This window comes from Phyllobates terribilis, unplaced genomic scaffold (genome assembly GCF_046119375.1).
Source record: "Phyllobates terribilis strain yellow unplaced genomic scaffold, ASM4611937v1 Scaffold_10__3_contigs__length_209671492, whole genome shotgun sequence".
Taxonomy (NCBI): Eukaryota; Metazoa; Chordata; class Amphibia; order Anura; family Dendrobatidae; genus Phyllobates; species Phyllobates terribilis.
The window spans coordinates 133,485,389-133,508,380 of record NW_027362770.1 but is presented as its reverse complement, the minus strand read 5'-3'; the positions used below and the strand labels follow the sequence as shown (position 1 = coordinate 133,508,380).

The 22,992-nt window shown below is 44.3% G+C and overlaps 1 protein-coding gene across 1 annotated transcript in view; it reads right to left on the bottom strand.

Moving 5' to 3' along the window:
• Positions 1 to 649: 649 nt before the first annotated feature.
• The window catches only part of SMIM3 (small integral membrane protein 3), a 36,591-nt gene continuing 14,248 nt past the window's right edge, over positions 650 to 22,992 (bottom strand). The window contains exon 2 of the mRNA XM_073649810.1: positions 650 to 1,438. Coding sequence (XP_073505911.1) covers positions 1,235 to 1,411 — 177 coding nt within the window. The 5' untranslated portion in view covers positions 1,412 to 1,438 and the 3' untranslated portion in view covers positions 650 to 1,234. The remainder of the gene's footprint in view (positions 1,439 to 22,992) is intronic.

Below are 22,992 nucleotides of genomic sequence, written 5' to 3'. Positions count from 1 at the left end.
AGGCAGAGGAGACAGGCTTTAGCTACATCACATACACTAAGATTCTGCAGGGTCAACGCACCACATTTCTGTCACTGACCTATCACTGGCTTCCATTGGATGGGACGCAGAGCAAATTTAGTGCATTGAGACTCTACCCTCTCTGCATCATGAGAAAAAATAGTCTACATCAGGGCAGAGACAGACAGCTATATAACTCATTCGAGGATTGCATCTCAATCCTCGTACCGGCTGTCTGCTCTCCTGACCTGAGCTTGACAGCTGTTTAGAAATACATCATACAGTCCGTGCAGTGCGATGCAATCCTTGCACGAGTTATACAGCTGTCTTTCTGGTCCCCCTTAGGAGAATCATATCAGGGGGAAGAAGGAATCAAGATGGCAGACAACCCAGAAAAGGCATATCAACTAAAAGAGGTATTCACCAAAACCTCAACATTGGTCTTTAATAGTAGCCAATGCTGCACTATATAGGCAAGAAAAAATGCTAGGGGGCTGCTTTAAATTATGTAATTCTGGCTAAAAGCCATCACTAAGGGGAGATAAGCCATCACTAAGGGGAGATAAGCTATTATTGAAATCACCTATTGGTGGCTGCAGGAAAAACAATATGACTGTGTGTGGTGGTATAAACAGTGTAGTCTTCCATATTACCAGTTGCATATTTTATTACTGCACTGAATTCAGAGTGATATTTTCAGAGTAAACCACAACTATGACGGAGCAGAAAAATATCTATTTTCAGCATTCTCAGAAAAAGACAATTAAAGCACACGGAGATTCAGAAATGACCAAAAATAATAAAAAATAATTGACCGAGGCCATAAAATAGGTGAAATTACATGTTTACGTATCATCTTGGGTTTGTTCTCATTGCTTCTTCATGACGTTGGATTTAATACTATGTCCATAAATACCATGTACAAAATCATCAGCATGCACACTTTTCAGTAGTCCTGCAAACCATACTGTCAAGGGGGTGGGGTTATGTTAATTTGGGGGTGCTCCATAGACTAATGGGGCTGTCTTTGCAATTTTGGATTCAGAGGTTGATATGTATGGCAGTAAGTATAGAATGATAGTCAGTATTTGGACAATGGACATTTAGATTCTTGGACTTTCTCTGCACCTTCTGGGGCAAGAGGGTAATTTACAGGTCCCCTCTTCACAATTCGGGCCCTCGCTGTCCATAAAATGATACCAACATCCAGGATGTCATTCCACAATTTGTAGTCCTATCGGCTACTTCTGATTGGATGTGTCCGTACTCTGTACATAATGACGGCTGCAGCTGGAAATAAAAGAAGTGATGTCATCACCAAGATGGTAGCGAATATTATAAGAATGATGACCCAAATATCCAGTATGTGTTTGGGGATCATTGCCGGCGTTGGAGTCACAAGATCGGTCATAGTGACTTATGATGTAGTTACGACATCCTGCAAGACAAAAACAAAATCAGTATATAAGTCTCTATCATGACATGCTCTAAGTTTATATGGATACCATTCACATATCCTATGTGTCGCCATGGTGACAGACTACAAAATAAACTCTGTGTAGTCATATTATCTAGTCATGCATCAGTTTTCTACATAGTTCTTAAAGGGATTGTCTGGTAAAAACAAATTATGATCTATGATAGGAGGATGTTAAATATACTTATTTTGTATATTTATTTATACAGGACTTTTTACCAGATGCGATTCTTCAAAGAACATATCACGATGAATCTTATATAAAAAAAAAATGTGGAGGTTTATTCTTGGATTGTCGATTAAAAAGAATAATTGCAGCAGTTACAAAAAGATTGTCCATAATTAGCTTATTAATTGAAATTCATTCATGAGTGTCCATCTTTCCCTGAATCCCAAATGGTATTTCGTCAGTCTTTGTTGAGCACGTGTCCAGGCCTACATGTCAACTGCCCTCAGCCTCATAGAGAATGAATGGAGCTGCCATCGGACATCCGACCTTACGCCATTTTGTAACTGGATTAATTGTTCCCCATTGGGAACTTGATAACATTCTGTCAGCAGGGTTTCACCCTCTAAGCTATTTACAGTATATGTGCATGTAGCTCTTTCAAAGACAAGTCCAGTAGTGCCGTTACATGGCCAGTCCGTTCCTCCGTTATCAAAAAAATCAGACTTTAAATTTATATGCAAATAAGTCTAAAGGGCTATGGTAGATCTGAAGCCTCTGTCACTCCAGCTCTATTCCCCACCAACTGACTGACAGCCTCTATGCTGTGTGACATAAGGCAAATAAAAGATTGCTCCTTTTTGTATACTCTACGCCATTTTTGTGCTGCATCATGGTTTCAGCATCATGAACCAGGACTCCAGATCAAAGTAAAGAAAAGCTTCTACGTTTCGCTACAACCATTAGTCTCTATCAATTGCAGATCAATGGTCACATACCAGTAATTGGAGTATATGTACACAGCACCGCTGCCCGCAGATAACCCTCTGTTTTATTGCACACACTGACTGCTGATTTAATAAGTTGCAGGCGACTCTTTGGCTCACGGCTCTGTAAACATTCCTGAGGACATCTTGAATATCAATCAGCATATTTACAGACCTTACGTATTTCCTTCTCCTATAATGTTGTCAGAACCATCCTAGTGCCACATTAAAGGAGTATTTCCATATGGGCCATTCATGTGATATTTACAGAAAATGTCAAAAATGTTTTAACTCTGGGACCCACACTTAAAGGGGTTGTCCAGGCTTGGGGTACAAGACTGCAGTCTTGTGAATTCTCACATCACGCACACCGTGCACTGTGAGGATTCTCAGATGCAGGGTGATTTGCATACTCCCGGCCACATTCCAACTAGACTTGTCCAGCCCATCTAGTCAACATGTGACTGCATGTATGCAAACCGCATACTCGCGATCATGCATCCTCCTGCCCCCGGAGCTGGAGAATCCTGACAGTGCACACACTGCGCACTGTAACCAGGATGGGTATGAATAGAAAGGTGTCCCAAAGGTGGGAACCAGATCACACATTTAGGACATAATCTATGGATAAGGCATAAATCAATCTTCAGTTTACAGGTAGGACCATTCTTTTTTCATATAGCAAATTGGTTTGCTGTACCAGTCCCTATGCTGCAGTGTATCACCTGATAAAGACATCACATGTGACTCAACATCTGTTTTCCCTCTATTGGGCCATGTTCATATGGAGTTTTTTTGAGGCATTCGAAAAGGAAATGCTCCTTTATTGAGGAAAATTTGGAGGCGTTTTTCTTTCCCTGAAGTGTTTCCTGGTTTTTAAGGGTTTTGAAAAAGTTTTTAGCTAATTTTTTTTCCTTAAGCATTCTTTACAGATTTGATTGGACAGGGCCTAATTTTAAGATGTTTCTGTGGCACCCTGCTGTTCACAGGTACCACAGGACCCAAAAGGGTGCATGGATGGACTTCTCCACAAGAGGCCCTCGTTACAAACAAACACCTCCACCCTTCCACCTCATACCACCAGAGGGAGCCGTTAGGGATATATATATGGAGGGTGGAGCCAGGCAGTCAGAAGTTAGTTGTTCAGAGAGCGCGCTGACGCTGAGAGCAGCGAAGACGCAGCACGTCTGCTGCTGTATTGAGGGCCCCGAGTGTGGCCGGAGGCAAAGAGGAGAGGAGAGAGGAGTTGAGGGGTCAGAGGAGCATCATAGGCTCACCCCAGGACACAAACCGGACACCGGGTCCGCGCCTACAGGGTCCTCTATACCCAGTAGGAACTACCGGCATACCAGGAGGACTACAAGTCCCTGGTCGACCTGAAGCTAAACCCTTGACAGGACTAGGAACCACGAAGGCCCCGGCGTCCAGGGATAGTGGTTACCAGAAAAAGGTCCTACTACCAAGCGACAGGTGAAGGAACAGCACGACACAAAAGCTAGGCCCAGTTGCAGGCTGGCCAGGAGCTTAGAGAGAGGGAGACACGGACCAGGAGGCCTTATACCCGCTCACTGGGGAGAAATCCTGAAGTGCACCCTTCCTACCGAATACCCTGGACTGTACCTGACATCCGCACCAGTAAAAGGTGCTGAACTGAATCCCCTGTCTCTGTCAGTTACTCCTGCTGCGCTATCTCTCCTGCACCACAAGCCCCAGCATCACCACCGTCTGCACCTACACTGCCCCGGGGGCCCGCTCCGCCTGTGGGGAGCAGGAACATCCCAGCTGCCATCCCATCACCCCCTTAGGTCTGCAGCAGAGCCGGTAACCATTACCGGAAACCACAGGTGGCGTCACGAGACAAACTGTCTACTAAAACCCCTTTTCAAAGAGAGACCCAGAGTACGGGCCCGGGAGCCGACTGCCGTGACCTCCTAAACAAGGTAAAAGGCCCGGGTACCGAGTCCCCCACTGGGTGACACATTTCCTCCAGGATCTGCTTCAAGGAAGTGACAAGAAGTTTTTTTTCCAATAGGCATTTTTCAAGGTGAAAAATATGCAAATTGCCTCTTCAGAGAGGAAGAGGACTAGAACTCTAGCACCACTTATTGGAAGTGCACTGGAGTTCTAGTCCTCTTTCCTTTTCCTAGACCCGTAACACTTTCATTTTTCGGGATGTGGGGCTGGGTGATGGCTTATTTTTTACGCCCTGAGCTGACGTCTTTAATGATACCATTTTGGGGTTAATATATTGTGCTGATCACCTCCTATTGCATTTTATTTCAATGTTGCAGCCAGAAAAAAAAAAGTAATTCTGGCATTTTGATATTTTTTTTGTTACACCTTTCACCGATCGGATTAATTTATTTTATATTTTGATAGATTGGACTAGTATGAATGCAGAGATACCAAATATGTGTTTTTTATTTTTTTTGTTTTATTTTTAATGAGGCAAAAGGTGGGTAATTTGACTGACGTGCCCTCTACCAGCGCGTGTTAAATCCCAGGTTAACAGCCGTGGGCAGAGCTCCGCTCCACCCTCGGCTGTTAAAGGCACATGATGGCTAATTAAATCAGCCATCATCTGCCGGAAAATATGCGAGCTTGGTGTGCAAGCCCTCATCAAAGTCAAGGACACAACATATCAAGTAAATATATGTCATATGTCGTGAAGGGGTTAAATGTTTAGAAACTGAAAACATTGGGTAAACCAATTTGTATAACCCCTCAGAGATAAAGTAATTTTTGTTTTTGTGGTTTTGTTTCTTCTTCCTCGCCTTCCAAGAACCATAACCTTTTTATTTTTCAGTTGAAATAGCAACATGAGGCCTTGTTTTTTGTGGGATGAGTTGCAGTCTTGCATACCACCATTCATTTTATCATATAATATACTGAAAAATTGGGGAAAAAAAATTGTGGAATTTTACAAAAATAAGAAATCTCACCATTGTTTTGCGCTTTTTTGTCCTTTTCGTTGCATGATTTTTTAGTTATTTATTTATTTTACTCACTTATATAGCACCATTAATTCCATAGAGCTTTACAGACATTATCGATAACTTTGTTCTACGGGTCCGTAAAAACGGAAGGGAAATCTTTTATCTGACAGAAAGAATCAGCTGCGATCCCCTGCTGTACTGTCTGTATACTCTTTTGCTTCCTCTCCTGCCCAGTAGCTGTGGTATGATCAGACCATGTTCCTGTACAGTCAGACTCAGCCATTACACAGTACACAGCAGCAGCACATTTATAAGATTATCTCAGCACAGGAACATTTTATTTAAACACATCCAATTGTGGAAATTATTATTCCAATATCTATTGATTAAAATGTACTTTATTTGTGGGGAAACCCCTTTAAAGAGCATTAGAGGATTTGTCTTCATTGCTGTAAATAAATTGCATGTACGTGGCTTCCTACCCCCTGCTTTTCCCCAGTCTATCTGCTGCCTTCAGCTGCACTGATATCAGGATGCACACATTTAGAGGACAGATGATGGCAGTGAAGGTTCACAATTGGAGTACAGATGATGGCAGTGATGGCTCCTGTCTCCTCCTCTGAGCTCCCTGCTTCTTAGAACAATCTACTTATCCCCACAGTTAGTGAGATACGGGGGATGAACTGACCCTTTCACTGCCATCATCTGTACTCCACATGAGAAGGTTCTGATATTGTAGCACACCAGTCCTGAATTCGGGCCTTCCCCCCTCACTCTGGTCCAATTAACTTTTTTATGCTCCATGCCAAGCTTTGCGAATGGCCCGGCATGAACCTATGTGATCATCTGACTCGGCCTACTTAAGGCCAACCAAAACACACACCTGTGTCTTGGTATTAAGACTTTTAGAGTTTCTGAATCCTGCTTGCCAGCAGTCTTCATGATATCTGCTACCTGTCTGCAGTCTCCAGGACCTCTGCTACCGGTCTGCAGTCTCCAGTACCTCTGCTACCTGTCTGCAGTCTCCATGATCTCAGCTACCTGTCTGCAGCTTCCAGAACCTCCGCTACCTGTCTGCGGTCTCCAGAACCTCTGCTACCTGTCTGCGGTCTCCAGAACCTCTGCTACCTGTCTGCGGTCTCCAGAACCTCTGCTACCTGTCTGCGGTCTCCAGGACCTCTGCTACCTGTCTGCAGTCTCCAGGACCTCAGCTACCTGACTGCATTCTCCAGGACCTCTGCTACCTGACTGCATTCTCCAGGACCTCTTCTACCTGTCTGCAGTCTCCAGGACCTCTGCTACCGGTCTGTAGTCTCCAGGACCTCTCCTACCTGTCTGCAGTCTCCAGGACCTCTGATACCTGCCTGCAGTCTCCAGGACCTCTGCTACCAGTCTGCGGTCTCCAGGACCTCTGCTACCTGTCTGCGGTCTCCAGGACCTCTGCTACCTGTCTGCGGTCTCCAGGACCTCTGCTACCTGACTGCAGTCTCCAGGACCTCAGCTACCTGTCTGCAGTCTCCAGGACCTCAGCTACCTGTCTGCAGTCTCCAGGACCTCTTCTACATGTCTGCAGTCTCCAGGACCTCTGCTACCTGTCTGTAGTCTCCAGGACCTCTCCTACCTGTCTGCGGTCTCCAGGACCTCTGCTACCTGTCTGCAGTCTCCAAGACCTCCGATACCTGTCTGCGGTCTCCAGCACCACTGCTACCTGTCTGCAGTTTCCAGGACCTCAGCTACCTGTCTGCAGTCTACACGACCTCTTCTACCAATCTGCAGTCTCCAGGACCTCAGCTACCTGTCTGCGGTCTCCAGGACCTCAGCTACCTGTCTGCAGTCTACACGACCTCTTCTACCTATCTGAAGTCTCCAAGACCTCTGTTACCTGTCTGCGGTATCCAGCACCTCTGCCACCTGTCTGCAATCTCTAGGACCTCAGCTACCTGTCTGCAGTCTCCAAGACGTCTGCCACCTGTCTGAAGTTTCCAGCACCTCTGCCACCTGTCTGCAGTCTCCAGGACCTCAGCTACCTGTCTGCAGTCTCCAGGACCTCAGCTACCTGTCTGCAGTCTCCTGGACCTCAGCTACCTGTCTGCAGTCTCCTGGACCTCAGCTACCTGTCTGCAGTCTCCAGGACCTCAGCTACCTGTCTGCAGTCTCCAGGACCTCAGCTACCTGTCTGCAGTCTCCTGGACCTCAGCTACCTGTCTGAAGTCTCCAGGACCTCAGCTACCTGTCTGCAGTCTCCAGGACCTCAGCTACCTGTCTGCAGTCTCCAGGACCTCAGCTACCTGTCTGCAGTCTCCTGGACCTCAGCTACCTGTCTGCGGTCTCCTGGACCTCAGCTACCTGTCTGCGGTCTCCTGGACCTCTGCTACCTGTCTGCAGTCTCCGGGACCTCAGCTACCTGTCTGCAGTCTCCTCGACCTCAGCTACCTGTCTGCAGTCTCCAGGACCTCTGCTACCTCTCTGCGGTCTCCAGGACCTCTGCTAACAGTCTGCAGTATTCTGGACCTCAGCTGCCTGTCTGCAGTCTCCTGGACCTCAGCTACCTGTCTGCAGTCTTCTACACCTCAGCTACCTGCCTGCAGTCTCCTGGACCTCAGCTACCTGTCTGCAGTCTCCTGGACCTCAGCTACCTGTCTGCGGTCTCCAGGACCTCAGCTACCTGTCTGCGGTCTCCAGGCCCTCAGCTACCTGTCTGCAGTCTCCTGGACCTCAGCTACCTGTCTGCGGTCTCCAGGACCTCAGCTACCTGTCTGCAGTCTCCTGGACCTCAGCTACCTGTCTGCGGTCTCCCGTACCTTTGCTACCTGTTTCCCACGTGCATCAATTGCCTGCTGCACTGACAATCGTATCCCATGTGCCCAGTTTTGAGGAACAGATATCGATGCGGCTAAAGGCATACTGGGGAAAAGCTGGGGGTAGGATGCCGCTTGAATGAAGAAAAATACCCTAATAAAGTGGTTTGTAAAGTTTTATAACTTTCCATGCTGGACAAAATTCTAAAAAAAATAAATACGTTTGTTACTCTAGATGTGCAAAGCTGGTAGAGACAGACCCCAAAAAGACCTGCAGCAGTAATTACAGAGCTAGGTGGTCCTACAAAATACTGTCTCAGGGGGGCTGAAAACAAATGCATGTCACCATTTTCAGATTTATATTTTTGAAATAATTAGAAAACCATTTCCTTTACGCTTCACAAATACTTGCCACTTTGTGTTAGTATTGCATAAAATCCCAATAAAAACATATAAGTTTGAGGGTGAAAAGTGAAAAATGTGGAAAAGTTCATGGGGTATGAATACTTTTTCTAGGCACTTTATATAGTGCTGGGCAGCCCGCCTGATCTAATAGTATGGGCGGCACCAATAGGCTACAAGCCAGACAAGCTTTACCTGAATGTATTTCTAATACCAGGCAATCACTCCCTACATGAATTGAGTGAGTTGTTATTTCATCGGTATTTTGCATCTGTGTTGCCCCCGCCTTTATCATGGGGATCTCCTACATCCTGTAGTGCATTAGTATTGTGACATGTGTTGATAAATATGGCTGCCTTTTTTCTGCCATATCTTCAATTTTTTGCTTCCTTTTGCTGTGTTTTGCTTTATGAAAATTAGGGGGGAAAAATGTATGTTTCGCCACGCTTCATCACGGGGTTATGTGTAGCCAAACCTTTATCCTGCTGATTCGTATAGTGGCAGCCAATAGAGTGATGGTATTAATTTACTAATTTATGTAAATCCCTCCTACCTTCCCAGCTGCCTTGCATTATTGTCTTCTGTACATGTATTACTCATCCTGTGCAACCCTTTATTAGTTCCCTCAGTGCAATTCTCCCAATTTGATGTAATGTAATATATTATTATTTATTATTAAATAAACGCTCAATTTATATATATATATTTGTTGTCCGAATATTTTTTTTTTCATATAGTATAAAAGTCCCGAGTCAGACATGGGAGCCATTGGTTTTCTCTCCTATAAGTTCTTGGATATTTAAAAGTTTTCATATGTAAGTTAGATAACCTTGAAGAATGTGAAAACAACCCCCAGTCCTACGGCTCCATCTGTTCTCTGCGGGAGAACAATGATTGTGAAACAGTCGTCAGATTTTTTTTGTTTCCAAAATATTCCACTGAAAAAAAAAAAAAAAAAAAATCAGCTGTGAACCCTACGACAAGTCAGTAAAGGGCCACCGGTGACGGATCTGACAGCTCGAGGCAAGTTATGACCATTCAGAGGGAAGTAAAACAGAAAAACACAATTCTGGTAAATTTCCCCTATTTTTAATATTCTGAGTGCTCTTACACAATTCGACACATGGTGACCGCCCGCTGACAAACTTTCGTATCAGATACAGCAAATAAAAAGGGGTTAAAAGAGGAACTAAATCCATTTTGTCACATTCTTGCTATCGACTACGTGCACATTACTGCTAATAGCAAACAGATGTCTTTGTTTTTGGTGCATATTAATTTCAAAGACTGACATACAAAACCTTCCCCAGCCTATTATGTCATTTCTCCCTTAGGGTAGCTTTGGCTTGATAAAAAAATTGTGAATAAGATGCAACTGCATTTGAATTGATCCCAGAAATCTTTTTTTTTTTTTAAATGGATTCGCTACCAAATTTATAACATAGATGTCACGGGTGTGTCAGGTTTGACAGACAGTCATTCTGGATCCGGCTGTAGAAGGTCACTGCGCTTGGCCTTGCAGACACCTTCTTGATTCTTTCATCATCCCTCACTCTCTAAGACCCAGCGGTGATCTTCACCTTCTGCTGCTAATTAACACACCCTTGCTGGTTCTTTAAATACACTCAGTTTCTCCAGAGAGTTGCTGGTGATGGAGTTAATTCCTCTGTTCAGGTCTGGAATTCTAGCAGTCAGCTGGATTCTCCTTGGAATTCATTTGGGAATTATAGTCGTGATCTCTCTGGTGTCTTCTCAAAGCTAAGTGTATCCTGTTGTCTGTTTACCTTGTTTGTCTTTAGTTGCAATGGTGCTGACTAGTGCTCACCCCTCCCCCTCCCTACATAGGGCTTAGCTCTAGGGACAGCCATGGCTAAGGTATCCTGCTCGGCGATATGTGCAGAACCTATTTAGGGACGATAGGGGAGTCAGGGTGTTGTTAGATCTGCTTAGGGGTCTCCACTCCCCATTTCCCTAGTTGCTGGGCTTCCCCCTCTTTTCCCATCGTCGTACGCTGAGTTCTTCCCATAACCAGCATGACAATAGATCTCTTGGACCTGAGGAGACTGGTGTATTTACTTTAAAAAGTCATGTTGGAATGTCTGTATAATACTGATATACAACTGAGTCTGTTAGAACAAAATAACTTTTCAAACCAAGCACAGGAGATAGGTGTACCCTTGGTGTGGCCAAACCGTTCAATGCACCTCCCTGTCTACTTAATTTGCATCTATCTTCACCCTCCTTTAGATAGAAAATAAGTAGGTGGGAAGGTGCACTTAAACTGCTCGATCATGCCAAGTGTGCACCAAGTGTCTGTGTGCTTGGTTTGGAAAGTCTCTCTTTAACCACTTCCCGATGTTGGAAGTAATAGTACATCTTATGTCGGATTCGCATGTATTAAGCAGGCTCAAGAGCTGAGCCTGCACCACAACCTGCAGATTCCAGCTGTGCTACACAGCCAGCATCTGCTTGTAACAGCAACGACTAGCTGGTCTTCTCAGGAGGACGTAGTTTTGACTTTATCGCACAATACAGTAGTGATGCAATATGTAGAACAAGCGATCAAATGATTGTAGACTCAAATCACCCAATAGAACTAAAAAATAAAGTTTTTAATTTACTAGTCATCAGAAACATGAAAATGAGTTAGGGGAGAGGGGGAGGGTTTGAGCTGTTCACGCTGGTAACATAGCCGAATCCGTTGCTGTGGTTAGAAACCAGTGGGTGCCGAGGGTAGTTTCAGGCACAACCAACTGGATAAAAAATATAAGTTTATTGAATCAAGTTAAAAGTCCATTAAAAGTTAAAAACCTCAACACCTGACGCGTTTTCTGGAATATTAGGATGCCCTTAATGATCAGGAACATGCCGGCAACCCTGGGTGACACTGGGTTGATATGGCCAAGTAGGGCACCAGAGGATCTCCCGGTGGCCCAGGCTTTGACACAATAATAGACCTCAAGATTCAAGCAGAAGACAACTCCATTTACCACTAACATACACGTTTTAAGGGTTCCTTGAATAAAGTAGTAAAGTGACCATACACGTAAGTCTGAAATTGATCAAAACAGACGATATTAACCAAAATGATGACTTGTTTTAGCCGACCAATGGCATCTTCTGAAAAAAAGTTGCCCAATAGCTACTAGTCCAAAACAGATTTTTATGGGAAAGAACTTTCCCAGTAATATCATATGTTCTTCGCCTAGTGTTGCAGGACACGTATTGTCACGGGTTTGTCAGATTTCACAGACAGTTATAAAAGGTCCGGTTGTAGAAGGTCGCTGCATTTGGCCTTGCAAACATCTTCCTGATCCCTCTTTCTCTAGGACCTAGTGGTGATCCTCACCTTGCTTGGGGATTATACCTTTAGGACCCAGCGGTGATCCTCCCCTTCTGCTAATTACCACACCCTTGCTGTATCCTTAAATACACTCAGTTTCGCCAGAGAGTTGCTGGTGATAGAGTGATCTTCTATTCAAGCCTGGAATTCTAGCAGTCGCATAGAATTTTCTTGGAGTTCCTTCATGGATTGTTGCCATGTGCTCTCAGGTGTCATCTTGAAGGTAAGTGTATTCCCTTGTTCGTTTCCCTTGTGTGTACTTTAGTTTGCAGTGGGGGCTGACTAGTGCTCACCCCTCCCTCTCCCTACATAGGGCCTAGCTTTAGGGTCAGCTAGGGCCAGGTTTCCTGCTCGGCGATAGGTGCACAACCTATATAGGGTCCATAGGGGAGTCAGGGTTTGTCGTTTGAGCTGTTTAGGTGTCTCCACTCCCCCTTTCCCTACTTGTAGGGCACCCTTCCCCTTTCCTGACGTTATACTCTGGGTTCATCCCATACCCAGCGTGACACGTATGGTCAGTTTGCACTGTAACAATCAATTTGGACTAAAGTATATGGCTGCGATATGATCATTTAATCAACCTACTTTTATCTAGTGTGTATGGCCGCTTTATTGATGACATTTCATGAGTGTCCAATAATAATAATAAAGATGATTATGGACATGCACATGTTGTGTATAGATGTAGGGTAGGTACAGGACCCCACTTTGGCATAAATTAATTATAGTTAATTAAATGGAACCATATTTACATATGGAAACAGTGGTATGGATGCATAGGAGCTTGTCTTCCAATAAAAATGACACCTTACCTATAGAGATCCGATATGCCAATCATGTTAAATATAGGATAAAAGATTCATGCAAATTAGTGCACTTGGAAAAAGCAGTTTAAGTGCAGTGACACGCCCCCAGTGCACTTCCACCCTGATTTGCATACGACTTCTACACTAGATTTCTCATGACTGGTACATCGGATCTCTACAAAAAAGGTATAATTTTTATTGGGGGACAAGCACCAATATAGCAATACAACTACTTCCATAGTTGCTGAATGGGTCCCTTTAATGGACCAATGAAGGTCCCCGCATTCTGAAGGTTTTTTTTGGCATGTACAGACACATCTCGTAGCAGCTGAAGCAATGAAATGACATAGGTGCACCAATAATCATGTAATATAAAACATGCATGGAGATAATACTGTTAATATTGGATTTTATTAACTAACACAATTAGTGTTGCCTTGGACAAATGTTAACCAAGGGCAGATCTAGTTTTCCGTTATCTGAGCTAGTATTGTCAGACTGTCAGTGTTGGCATCAGGGGTGTGCAGCACATACGATCTCACAGGGGGCACAGATTGCCAGTAAAGAAGGGGGTGCCCTCGTCCATGTTGGGCACCTCGGATGCATCATGGTGGTCTTACATTGAGCTCCGCACTATGTGGCATTGTCTCTTGACTCTAAAACCCAGACTAGTGTATAAATCGCTATGCCATATAGTTGGTGTATACTGTACAGAGGCTAAATAACAGTGACGCACCGTAAATACCGCCAAATAATACCAAATTATAGCTACTTATATAATCTAACGAATGGGGGTCCTAAGACTTAAGTGCCAGGAAATCTGTATTGCCCCCGTCAGATTAGGCACCATCCTGAGGCTAGCCCTGGGACTGGCCAACTATAGTGCAAGAAGAGGGTCGGTGAGGGTTGTAACACAATGTGCCACAAATTTCCACAAAATAAACCCTTTTTGGGTGCAATTCTTTTGGAATAATGCACAGAGATGTGCAAAAAGATTCGCAGGACTCTGGTCCAGCCACTACGTTGCAGTACACACTCAATAACACGGGGGCATACTATCCAAAAGAGGCATTGGGGTTTCAGGCAGGTAGGAGGCGGTTCGTGGGGATCCGGTCTGAAAGCCTTGGAATACTAACGTGGCCGTTGGACCAGGATCCTGCGTATCGATTTGCTCATCTCTGGAAACCAGCTACTAGACTTTTTGAAAAATTCTTGACAAGAGGGATCAAAATTGGCATGCCAAATTTGGGTACAGGACCTAGCCACACAAACACCAGGGGACCTAACAACACACTAGTAGCACACTTCACTCACTAATGACTCAGTGTTGCTTAGGCACCTCCCTATTGGGGAGGGTGCCTTTTATACAAGATGCCTCCCAGCCATTGGCTGGGGGCACATTTGTAGGTGCATGTGCTGGACCTTTAAGACCAGGGCAGCTCGTGTGCACAAGGCACGCCGCCGGGACACAGACACAGGAAGCAGAGAGAATGCCAGGAAACACGCCGTGCTGCCAGAGTGGTGAGTATGTCGGTGTCCCTGCGTGGAGGGGAAAAGGAAACCATGCAGGGGAGCCGGCATAGGTGTTACAGTTATTCTGAAAACTAAGACCGGTGGGGGAGATTTCAATGCAAAATAGGGCAGAAATGTGTCGCTAATTGCACAGTTGGCGAAATTGATGCATTCTTTAGCAATATTTGTGCCAGTGTTTAAGGTCCCTACACACATTAGACTAACGTCGGCATAGCCTGCCAAAATCGAGGAGCTTGGTCAACAGTCTAATGTTTATGGAGGCCCCAACAGCTGATTACTGGGGAAGTTAAGGATATGGCATGTCCGTTTTCGGACTTCGAACCTTTTGTTCTCCCTTAGATACGTGGCCACCAGAGAGATATTTGGCAGCGGTTGAACACAGTAAACACTCCTGTATTTTGGAGCAAGTCGGGCAAGATAGCGATCTGAAGTGCAGGGGAGCGCTGGTCTCATTGTGCTTACATGTGTCATTATCGAGCAAACATCATTGTAGGGCCGGGAGCGGTGAGCACATGACTGCATGTATGCGATATGCATACTTCCAGCCACATTCCGACTAGACGTATCCTGCCTTGCTCAATTCAGTTGTATTGAGCAAGGATGTATAAGTCTAGTCAGCATGTGACGGCATGTATATAAATCACATACTTGCAGTCACACGCCTGCCCACTGTGAAGATTCACTAGTCTACAGTCACATAGAGTGACTGCAGACTTGTACCCCAAGCCTGGACAACCCCTTTAACTGGAAATCAGGAACCCATCAATCCTCAAACCTCTCGAAGAGACAAACATAATCAATTGCAACCTGAATGGATATGAATGGAAAGGGGTCCTAAAGGTGGGATTCATTTAAGACATATTCTATGGATAAGGCATAAATCTTTCGAGGTTTACAGGTAGGTTGACCTACAGTGACTGCAGACTTGTACCCCAAACCCCGACAACCCCTTTAATGCCTCTCAATACATTACACGTGGCAACGCCTTTGAACGGAGTCCAGATACTGAGATCGTTTCAACCAAAGAAGCTTTGGCGAGTCATAATCATTATTAATTGTCTCTAGTTGGCATATTTTTTGCAATCAGTTTTTTTAGCCGTATATTTTTACATGTGTATAATTTATTTTTTTTTATTTTGGATCTTTTTTTTTTAACTTTTGGATCAGATTTATGCTATAGATTGCATTATTATTAAATAATAATATATATAAAATATAATAAATAAAAATGTAAATGTATTTTTTTTTAACAGATTTCTTTAAAAGTATTTTTATATATTCTGGAATACAATGAAAATATACATAATCTCACGACACTTTGAAAGCCAGCAACTTTCTATTTCCTATAATTGTAGGACGGCATTATTTATATCTTTCATCAAGATCAAATATTAAAAACGATAATGGCAAACAAGGGGTTATAGGATCAGGGGCTGCTTGAGATCCCTTTATAAATGTGTTTGCTCTTCCTCTCTGGGGTACATCCATTGCTTGCCATTGCTTACCTAGCAATTAGGATAAACAAGCAGTAGGCAGGCGATACGCTTCAGCAAACGTGGACAGAGGAGGAGAGAGGATGTAAGCAATTATTCCGTGTGCGATTTCATCAATATATCAAGATAATTGCGCTTAAAGTATTTGCTTGAGTAGAACTGGCTTTTCTGATCTAGGCTAAATGGGAAAAATGTTTTTACCATCTCACTAAGTGCTTCCATTTTTAAGTTTAGTGGAGTTACAGAAAATAATTTTTCAGTGTTGGAATATTCCTTTGAACATTTAAATGGTCGCTGTCTTTCCAACAAATGTTGCATAAATCAATACTACAGGCAAATATATGAAACTTTTTCATATATCTTACTGCAAAAATATGATTCTTTCTCCACTTGTGAGCCACTTTTCTCTCCCCCTCTTTATCCTAAATCTGTTTGTGAAAACACAATTGATTGGCAGTTCACTGAGAGATCAGATTACAGCTTTCTATTAAAGTATATGGAGAGGAGAAGGCAGGTTGTACTACTGCTTTTTATTTTACACCAGAGCTGGGTTCACAACTACACAGCTCAGTACTCTTGTAGAATCTCCTCCATGTTGCGGACTGAAAATTGGAAAATGATTTGCCTTTTTGATACCAAACTGCACGCAGGAACCAAGATTTCCTGAATGGGAACAACCTATTTAATGTCTTAATGCTGGTTCCCCCACAAATCAAAACAATGGGGTATTGCAGCCCCTCATTTCACAGTGAGGAGTTTGAATGGCACAGGGGTGTGCTACTCTATTCCAAGTCTATGTTTCCATCAGTCTCACACAGTGCAGAGTAGGGATTGAATAGAAAGTCTATGGTGCAGATTCATCAAGTCCGGTGATGTTCATGGGAGTTTTGATGAGGGGGTATGTTGCAGTCAGATGCTCCTGAATTATTAAGAGGCGCACTCCTCTTAAAGAATCAAGACCATTTGACAAGTGGAGTCCACCTCACCACAAATCTTACTCCTGTTAGGGACGTAATAGCTTTGATGAATCGGGGCACAGGATGCACACAGACCAGGTAACGAGGTTCGGGACTGGCCATGCAAGGACCAGGGGTTCGGGTTCAGGACTTATCACACAAGGACCAGGGGTTCGGGTTCAGGACTAGCCATGCAAAGACCAGAGGTTCGGGTTCAGGACACTAGCCATGCAAGGACCAGGGGTTCGGGTTCAGGACACTAGCCATGCAAGGACCAGGGGTTCGGGTTCAGGACTTGTCACACAAGGACCAGGGGTTCGGGTTCAGCACATTAGCCATGCAAGAACCAGGGGTTTGGATTCAGAACACTGGCCACGCAAGGACTAGGGGAACTTACAACTCACTAGTAGAAGAAACTACTACTAATTAATACTGTTGCTTCGGTGACTCCCTATAGGGGAGGCAGCCTTATATACAAGATGCTTCCCAGCAATTGGCTGGGAGCCATCTTGCAGGTGTACTCAGATACTAAATGCCTCCCAGCTACTGGATGGGGGCATTTTACTAGATGCGACCGGTGACCCTTTAAGAACAGGGGAGCGCGCGCACACTAGGCGTGCCACCAGGAAGTGCGGTGTGCACAAGCAGGGGGCACGCCAGCGGACGAGGAGGTGACTGCACGGTCGTGGAGGTATGTCGGCATCCCTGCATGGGGAAAGGAGGAGAGACATGCGGGAATGCCGGCATTAAAGTTACAGAAGGTAAGAGATTCACAGGACTCCCATCTAGCCACCAGATATCACTGACTTGGACGCTGTTTTTAATCAATCCGCTCATCTCTAAATACAACATATAAAAAAGTTAGAAAAAGTTTAGTTACTCTTTATAGGGATTGTACATAGACAGCTGGTGGACTGGGATAATTACGCCTTGTCTATTGATCACTAACATTCAGAATCAGTAATGATCAACACCCAGACTTCTTTGGTACTGACTAAGAATTTCCATAACCCAAGAATTTATTTTCTAGACGTGCCATTGATTATGATGGCACATGACTGATACAGCCACAGTCACATGAATGATGCCTCAGAAGCAGCGCTTTATGGATGACTGAGGAGCGGTCGTGAACATTAAAGAGCGCTGTTACAGCTTATTCCAAGTATCATTGGCGGCCATGGTTCACTGACCCATACAGAAATCATTATCAATCATATCTCTAAGACATTCCACTCAGTTTCTAAAAATGTATTCTGCCTTCAGAAATGACGCCAGGAAGTGGGCTGTCCTTTTTTTAAGCCCTACAGGATTAGAGAGGGCTCATGCAGTGAGACCTCCATTGCTAATGGGACCCAGGGGGCCTCCACCACTCCCTGCCCAGGCTGTTTTTTTCAACTGGATCAGATCCTCTTACCATTTGAGGCTATTAATAGCAGGGGGTGATAGTAATTTTGGCTATGGGCCTAGCATTTTGTTTTTATGTCCCTGGTGGGCACTGTTTTAGTGTATACACTGAATTCATCTGGGATCCCCACCTTTTTAGGAAACAGGGGTCCCGTTTAGCCATTTGGTGATGTCATGAGTCTGGGTTCGTATCCTTGAGCCTTTGCTTTGTGGTTGGCTTCTCTGTCTGCCAAGCCACAGCAGATACACCTTTTCTCCAGTTGTTTAGTTTCGGTTATCCTTGCTTCAGTCTTTTTAGGGTAACAGGTGTTACTCATTTGTCTGGCCTACCACCTTTCGGGTGTGGCTTTATATACTTTCCCCCTGCTGGTATTTCTTGCTGGTGATAGTCTCATTGGATGTCCAGCCATACTGCTGTAGTTTTAGTCAGTCAGTGAAAGACCAGCTAGGGTTTATCTCTCTGCTGTTTATATTCTTTACCCTGCACCTGTCTTCTGTTTCTTTTTAGGAAGTAGGTGGCATACCCTTTAACAGTACATACTCAATCCTTTATTTTGTATTTTGTGATTTGTTTTACTCACTCTGGGTTCTCTTTCTATTTCAGCACACTTTCCCTTCTGTAGGTAATTTGCACTCTGCTCTGCCCTCCGTTTTTTTAGGAGGAATGTGAAGCGCTCGATGGCCGTTCAGGCAGCATTGGTCCGAATTGCCATAGTCTAGTCTGTGGTTAGGGCTATCTCTGCTCACGCAGGAACCACTGGACACTGCAGGATCAGAATCTCCAGTCTGTACAGGAACCGGCAGGGTCAGTTGCAGTTTTTAGTGTGATCCTATCCAGTAAAAAGAAAAAGTAGAGATCTGGCCATTCACTGTATATTGAACTCTAAAGGCTCCCATTCACATTAGTCTAAACCCAGTCGAATCTGCCGATACCGTGTCGTGAATCTTCCCCAACAGCTGATGTTGAGAGAAAGAAAAATTGGGAAGTTTGAATTTTAATTCCTGATTCTTTTGTTCTTCAGAAGATAAGCCGCTGCCAGAGCCATTTGGCAGTTGCTTTCTCTGTTCATCTGTTTGAAGACAAATAAACGGTAAGCAGAGCAGAATCTTCATGTGTATGGGTGATCTGGAAGAGTTAAATGACAGCTAAATGAGCGCTCATCCATCAACTATAGTATATGTATGGATAGCTTAAGCATCACTGGCTCTGGTCACCAAAAGTCACCAAGGGTTCAGTGACAGAGGGTAATGCACATACCTGGTTACCTCGCCTTTATGTGACAGCAAAAGGTAGGTAGGTGTAGGTAAGATGGGACCCTCACTAACTGAAACCATATAAGCATGTTGCTGTCTTCTACTCAGTAAGGGGCCCCTGAGGAAGCTTTTTGTCAGCGATACGAGTGAAGGCTCTGTTACTTCCTTGTTACTTTTTGTCTTCACCGTTGGATAACACATCATTATATCATCTGAGGATTTTTGAGCATTTATTACTCCAAACCACTGATATCTTAGCACTTTACTTATGTATACCTTTTTGATTATAGAACACTAGATGGTGACCCGATTCTAATGCATCGGGTATTCTAGAATATGTATGCGGCTGACAGGGCGCAATCAGCAGAGCGGTGTTTAAATTTGGCGCCAAAATCGCTGATTGGTCGAGGCCGGCAACCGCGACCAATCACCAAAGCGGTGTTCAAATTTGGCGGCTATATTGCAGATTGGTCACGGCCGGCGGTCGCGACTAATCAGCAGAGAGGGGTTTAAATTTGGCGCCAATAATGCTGATTGCTTGCGGCCGGCGGTCGCGCCCAATCAGCAGAGCATTGTTTAAGTTTTGCGTGCGGAGAGCGCGACCAATCAGCGAATCGTATTGGTGAGGACCGGGGAGCGCCGCTGCCTGTGCGGATACTTCCGCTGCGAGAAGCCTGGAGATGAGCGACTGCTCGCAGCAGAAGTATCCCGCCCCGCAGCGCCGCTTCCTGGTCCTCCCTTCCGCATGGATGTCAGCGCCGCTGCCTGTGCAGGTACTTCCGCTGCGAGCAGCTGGGAGATGAGCGGCCGCTCGCAGCAGAAGTATCCCGACCCGCAGCGCCACTCCCCGGTCCTCCCTTCCGCATGGAGGTCAGCGCCGGCGGCGGTCGAGGTCCTTCTGCTGGTACCGGCCGGGAGATGAGCGCCTCGCGCCGGTCATCTCCCAGCTGCATCGCCGCTGAGCTCCGTCCCGCAGATGAGCCGCTAACGGCCGCCATCTTTTTTTCAGAAATCCCGCGGCGCTGATTGGCCGCTGCCGGACCAATGAGCGACGCGTGATTTCCAGGACAGAGACAGATAGACAGACAGAAAGACAGACGGGATAAGACGATTATATATATAGATGGAACTTTGTTTCCTGTATATCAGGATAACTTGTCTTTTGGGTCATGCTTTGTTATTGGTACTTTTGCCTGACCCAGAACATTACACGGACCCTTTGAATGTGTGTTTGGTTTTACATTTTTTTTAACAGTCTTTTGTGTGATCCTTTGTACTTTCTTGAAATAAAAAAGTAGTATTAATTGCTAAACATGGACTGGTTACTCCTCTTTCACGTGCAGCCTTTTCTAATGTTATATAGTTCTAGCCGGTAATGATCAGATTCCATTTTGTCCTGTAAATAGATGCTTTGAGGTCGTGTCCATTTAAAAAAACACTAAATACGGATGTTACTGGCAAATAGCTAATACATCCATCCAGCTTTAAATGCATTACATTCTACAGTATGAGATTATAGATGGCTAGACAGTCTGATAATTCTGTCTGATGATACAGTTAAGTGAGTATGGCCACTAAATAACCATCTATGATGATCACAAGAACTTTGTATCAAACATTTTTTTTCAATATGGCCTAAAAGTCTCTGTGCACATCAGTGTTTTGAGCAGAAACTGAGCGAAAACTCTCCATGGGTAGGTGCACATGATGTTTTTAATCAATGGCGGACGCACTGGAGTTTCCGATTACATAGCTACATCAGGAATAAAGTTGTCAACTTTGTTTATGAAGCGGCTTCACCAACAGTGTTATGGTCGTTTTCACAACGGCTCCACTGCTGGTGTCTTTTTCCTGTATCTTCTATAATAGAGGGTGGGCAGCTTCCAAACGAAGCCAACCAAAGAATGAGCATGATGTCCTTCAAACCTCAAAATCTTTGAGTTTCCGCTCAGAAAACTCAGCAAAAAGATTCCATGTGCACATAGCCTTTGGGTAGTGGCACACTGACTCTTATTGCTGAGTTTTTGGAGTGGAAACTGAGCAGAAACTCCAAGTTTTTGGGGTACGAGCATACGACATCTTGCAGCCATCAAATTTTTCTAGGTGAAGCCACTTCTGGAACATGGGAGAAGCCTACCGGAAGCCACCCGAAGAATGAGCGTCTCACTTCTTTTAACCATTTCAGAGTTTTCAAACCCCGAAGTGGTTAAAAGAAGTGACATAAGACAGATCATGCGCACAGCAATGTTGTTTAAACTTGCTGTACAGTATGATTATTTTATGGGAAGCTTTTGTGGTACTTTTCCAGGCAGAATACGCCTGAAAAAGACAAAGCATGGACAGACCCTTAACCTACGTTCTCAAGGAGTTTTTTGAGGCAGTCAAAAAAGCATGAATTTTTCAATTGGAAATGGCTTTAGGAAATTCTTGGGGGAAGTTTTTGGGGAAGTTTTTCTTTTCCTGAAGTGGTTTTGAAAATTTTCTAATCGTTTTATTTTAGACTAAGTGTATGTTCACACTGCGTCTTTTTTCGATGTTTAAAAATTACCTTTTTTCAAGCAGAAAACGCTTCAGGAAACTTTTCCTCTGGAGTTTTGTAAGCTTGGAGCATCTTTTTCTACCATTTTTTGGTTGTTTCCTATGTTTTTTTGACGCTGGTGTGTTTTTGCGCATTTTTTTGCGCCACTCTAGTCATTTTCTCTGCACCTTTTTTTTCACTTGTGTATATAAACTACTGAGTGGCTTCCAAAATGGAGAAGAAGCCTTAAAGGGGTTGTCCGGCCTTGGGGTACAAGTTTGCAGTCACTCTACGTTGTGAGGCTGGGAGCAGGCGTTCATGTGGCAGCCAGTATCCCATTTGCATTCTTCTGGCCACATTCCGACTAGATGTGTCCAGGTTCGCTCAATACACTTTCATTGAGCGAGGCTGCGCACGTCTAGTAGGCATGTGACAGCATGTATTAAAATCGCATGCCCATCTGTCGCTGGAGAAACCTGACAGCACGCAATGCATACGATGTGAGAATTCACAAGTCTGCAGTCACGTAGAATGACTGCAGGCTTGTAGCTTAAGGCCGGAGAACCCCTTTAAGTGGTCAAAAGATGCTCAAAAAGACAGAACATATACTGGTAAACAGCAAGTCGTTTTGACATTGCAGTGCCTTATGTTCATTATTTTTGGAATTGTTTTTTAGCACTTTCTCAGGAAGGTTACTGGAGATTCCACCTGGATCAGCTTAAAAGTAGTGACATGCACATTTGTTTTTTTTTGTTGTTGTTTTCTTTACATATACAGCAAAAAATGGCAGAATTAAAATATAACTTTTAATGGGATAATTAAAATCTAAAATAGTATCTAGATACACACAAACAAACATAAATAGGGATGTTACTCACCCAGTGGGGTGGACTAGTTCAGAAAATACAACAGGAGATATATGTTCCTTAATTTACTACAATAATGTTTACTCCTTAATAGTAGAGAGAGACTATCATATGCAAACAGTGGAAATTCATAAGTAGAAAAAAAAGGAACAATCTCACCGGTCCTGCAGCACGGATTTCTCCACAGAATAGCACAGGGTTAATCCAGCGGTCATCCACCTCTGACCCTATAATGCCCTGTTCTCATATGCTGTCCCTAGGACCCCAAAGCTC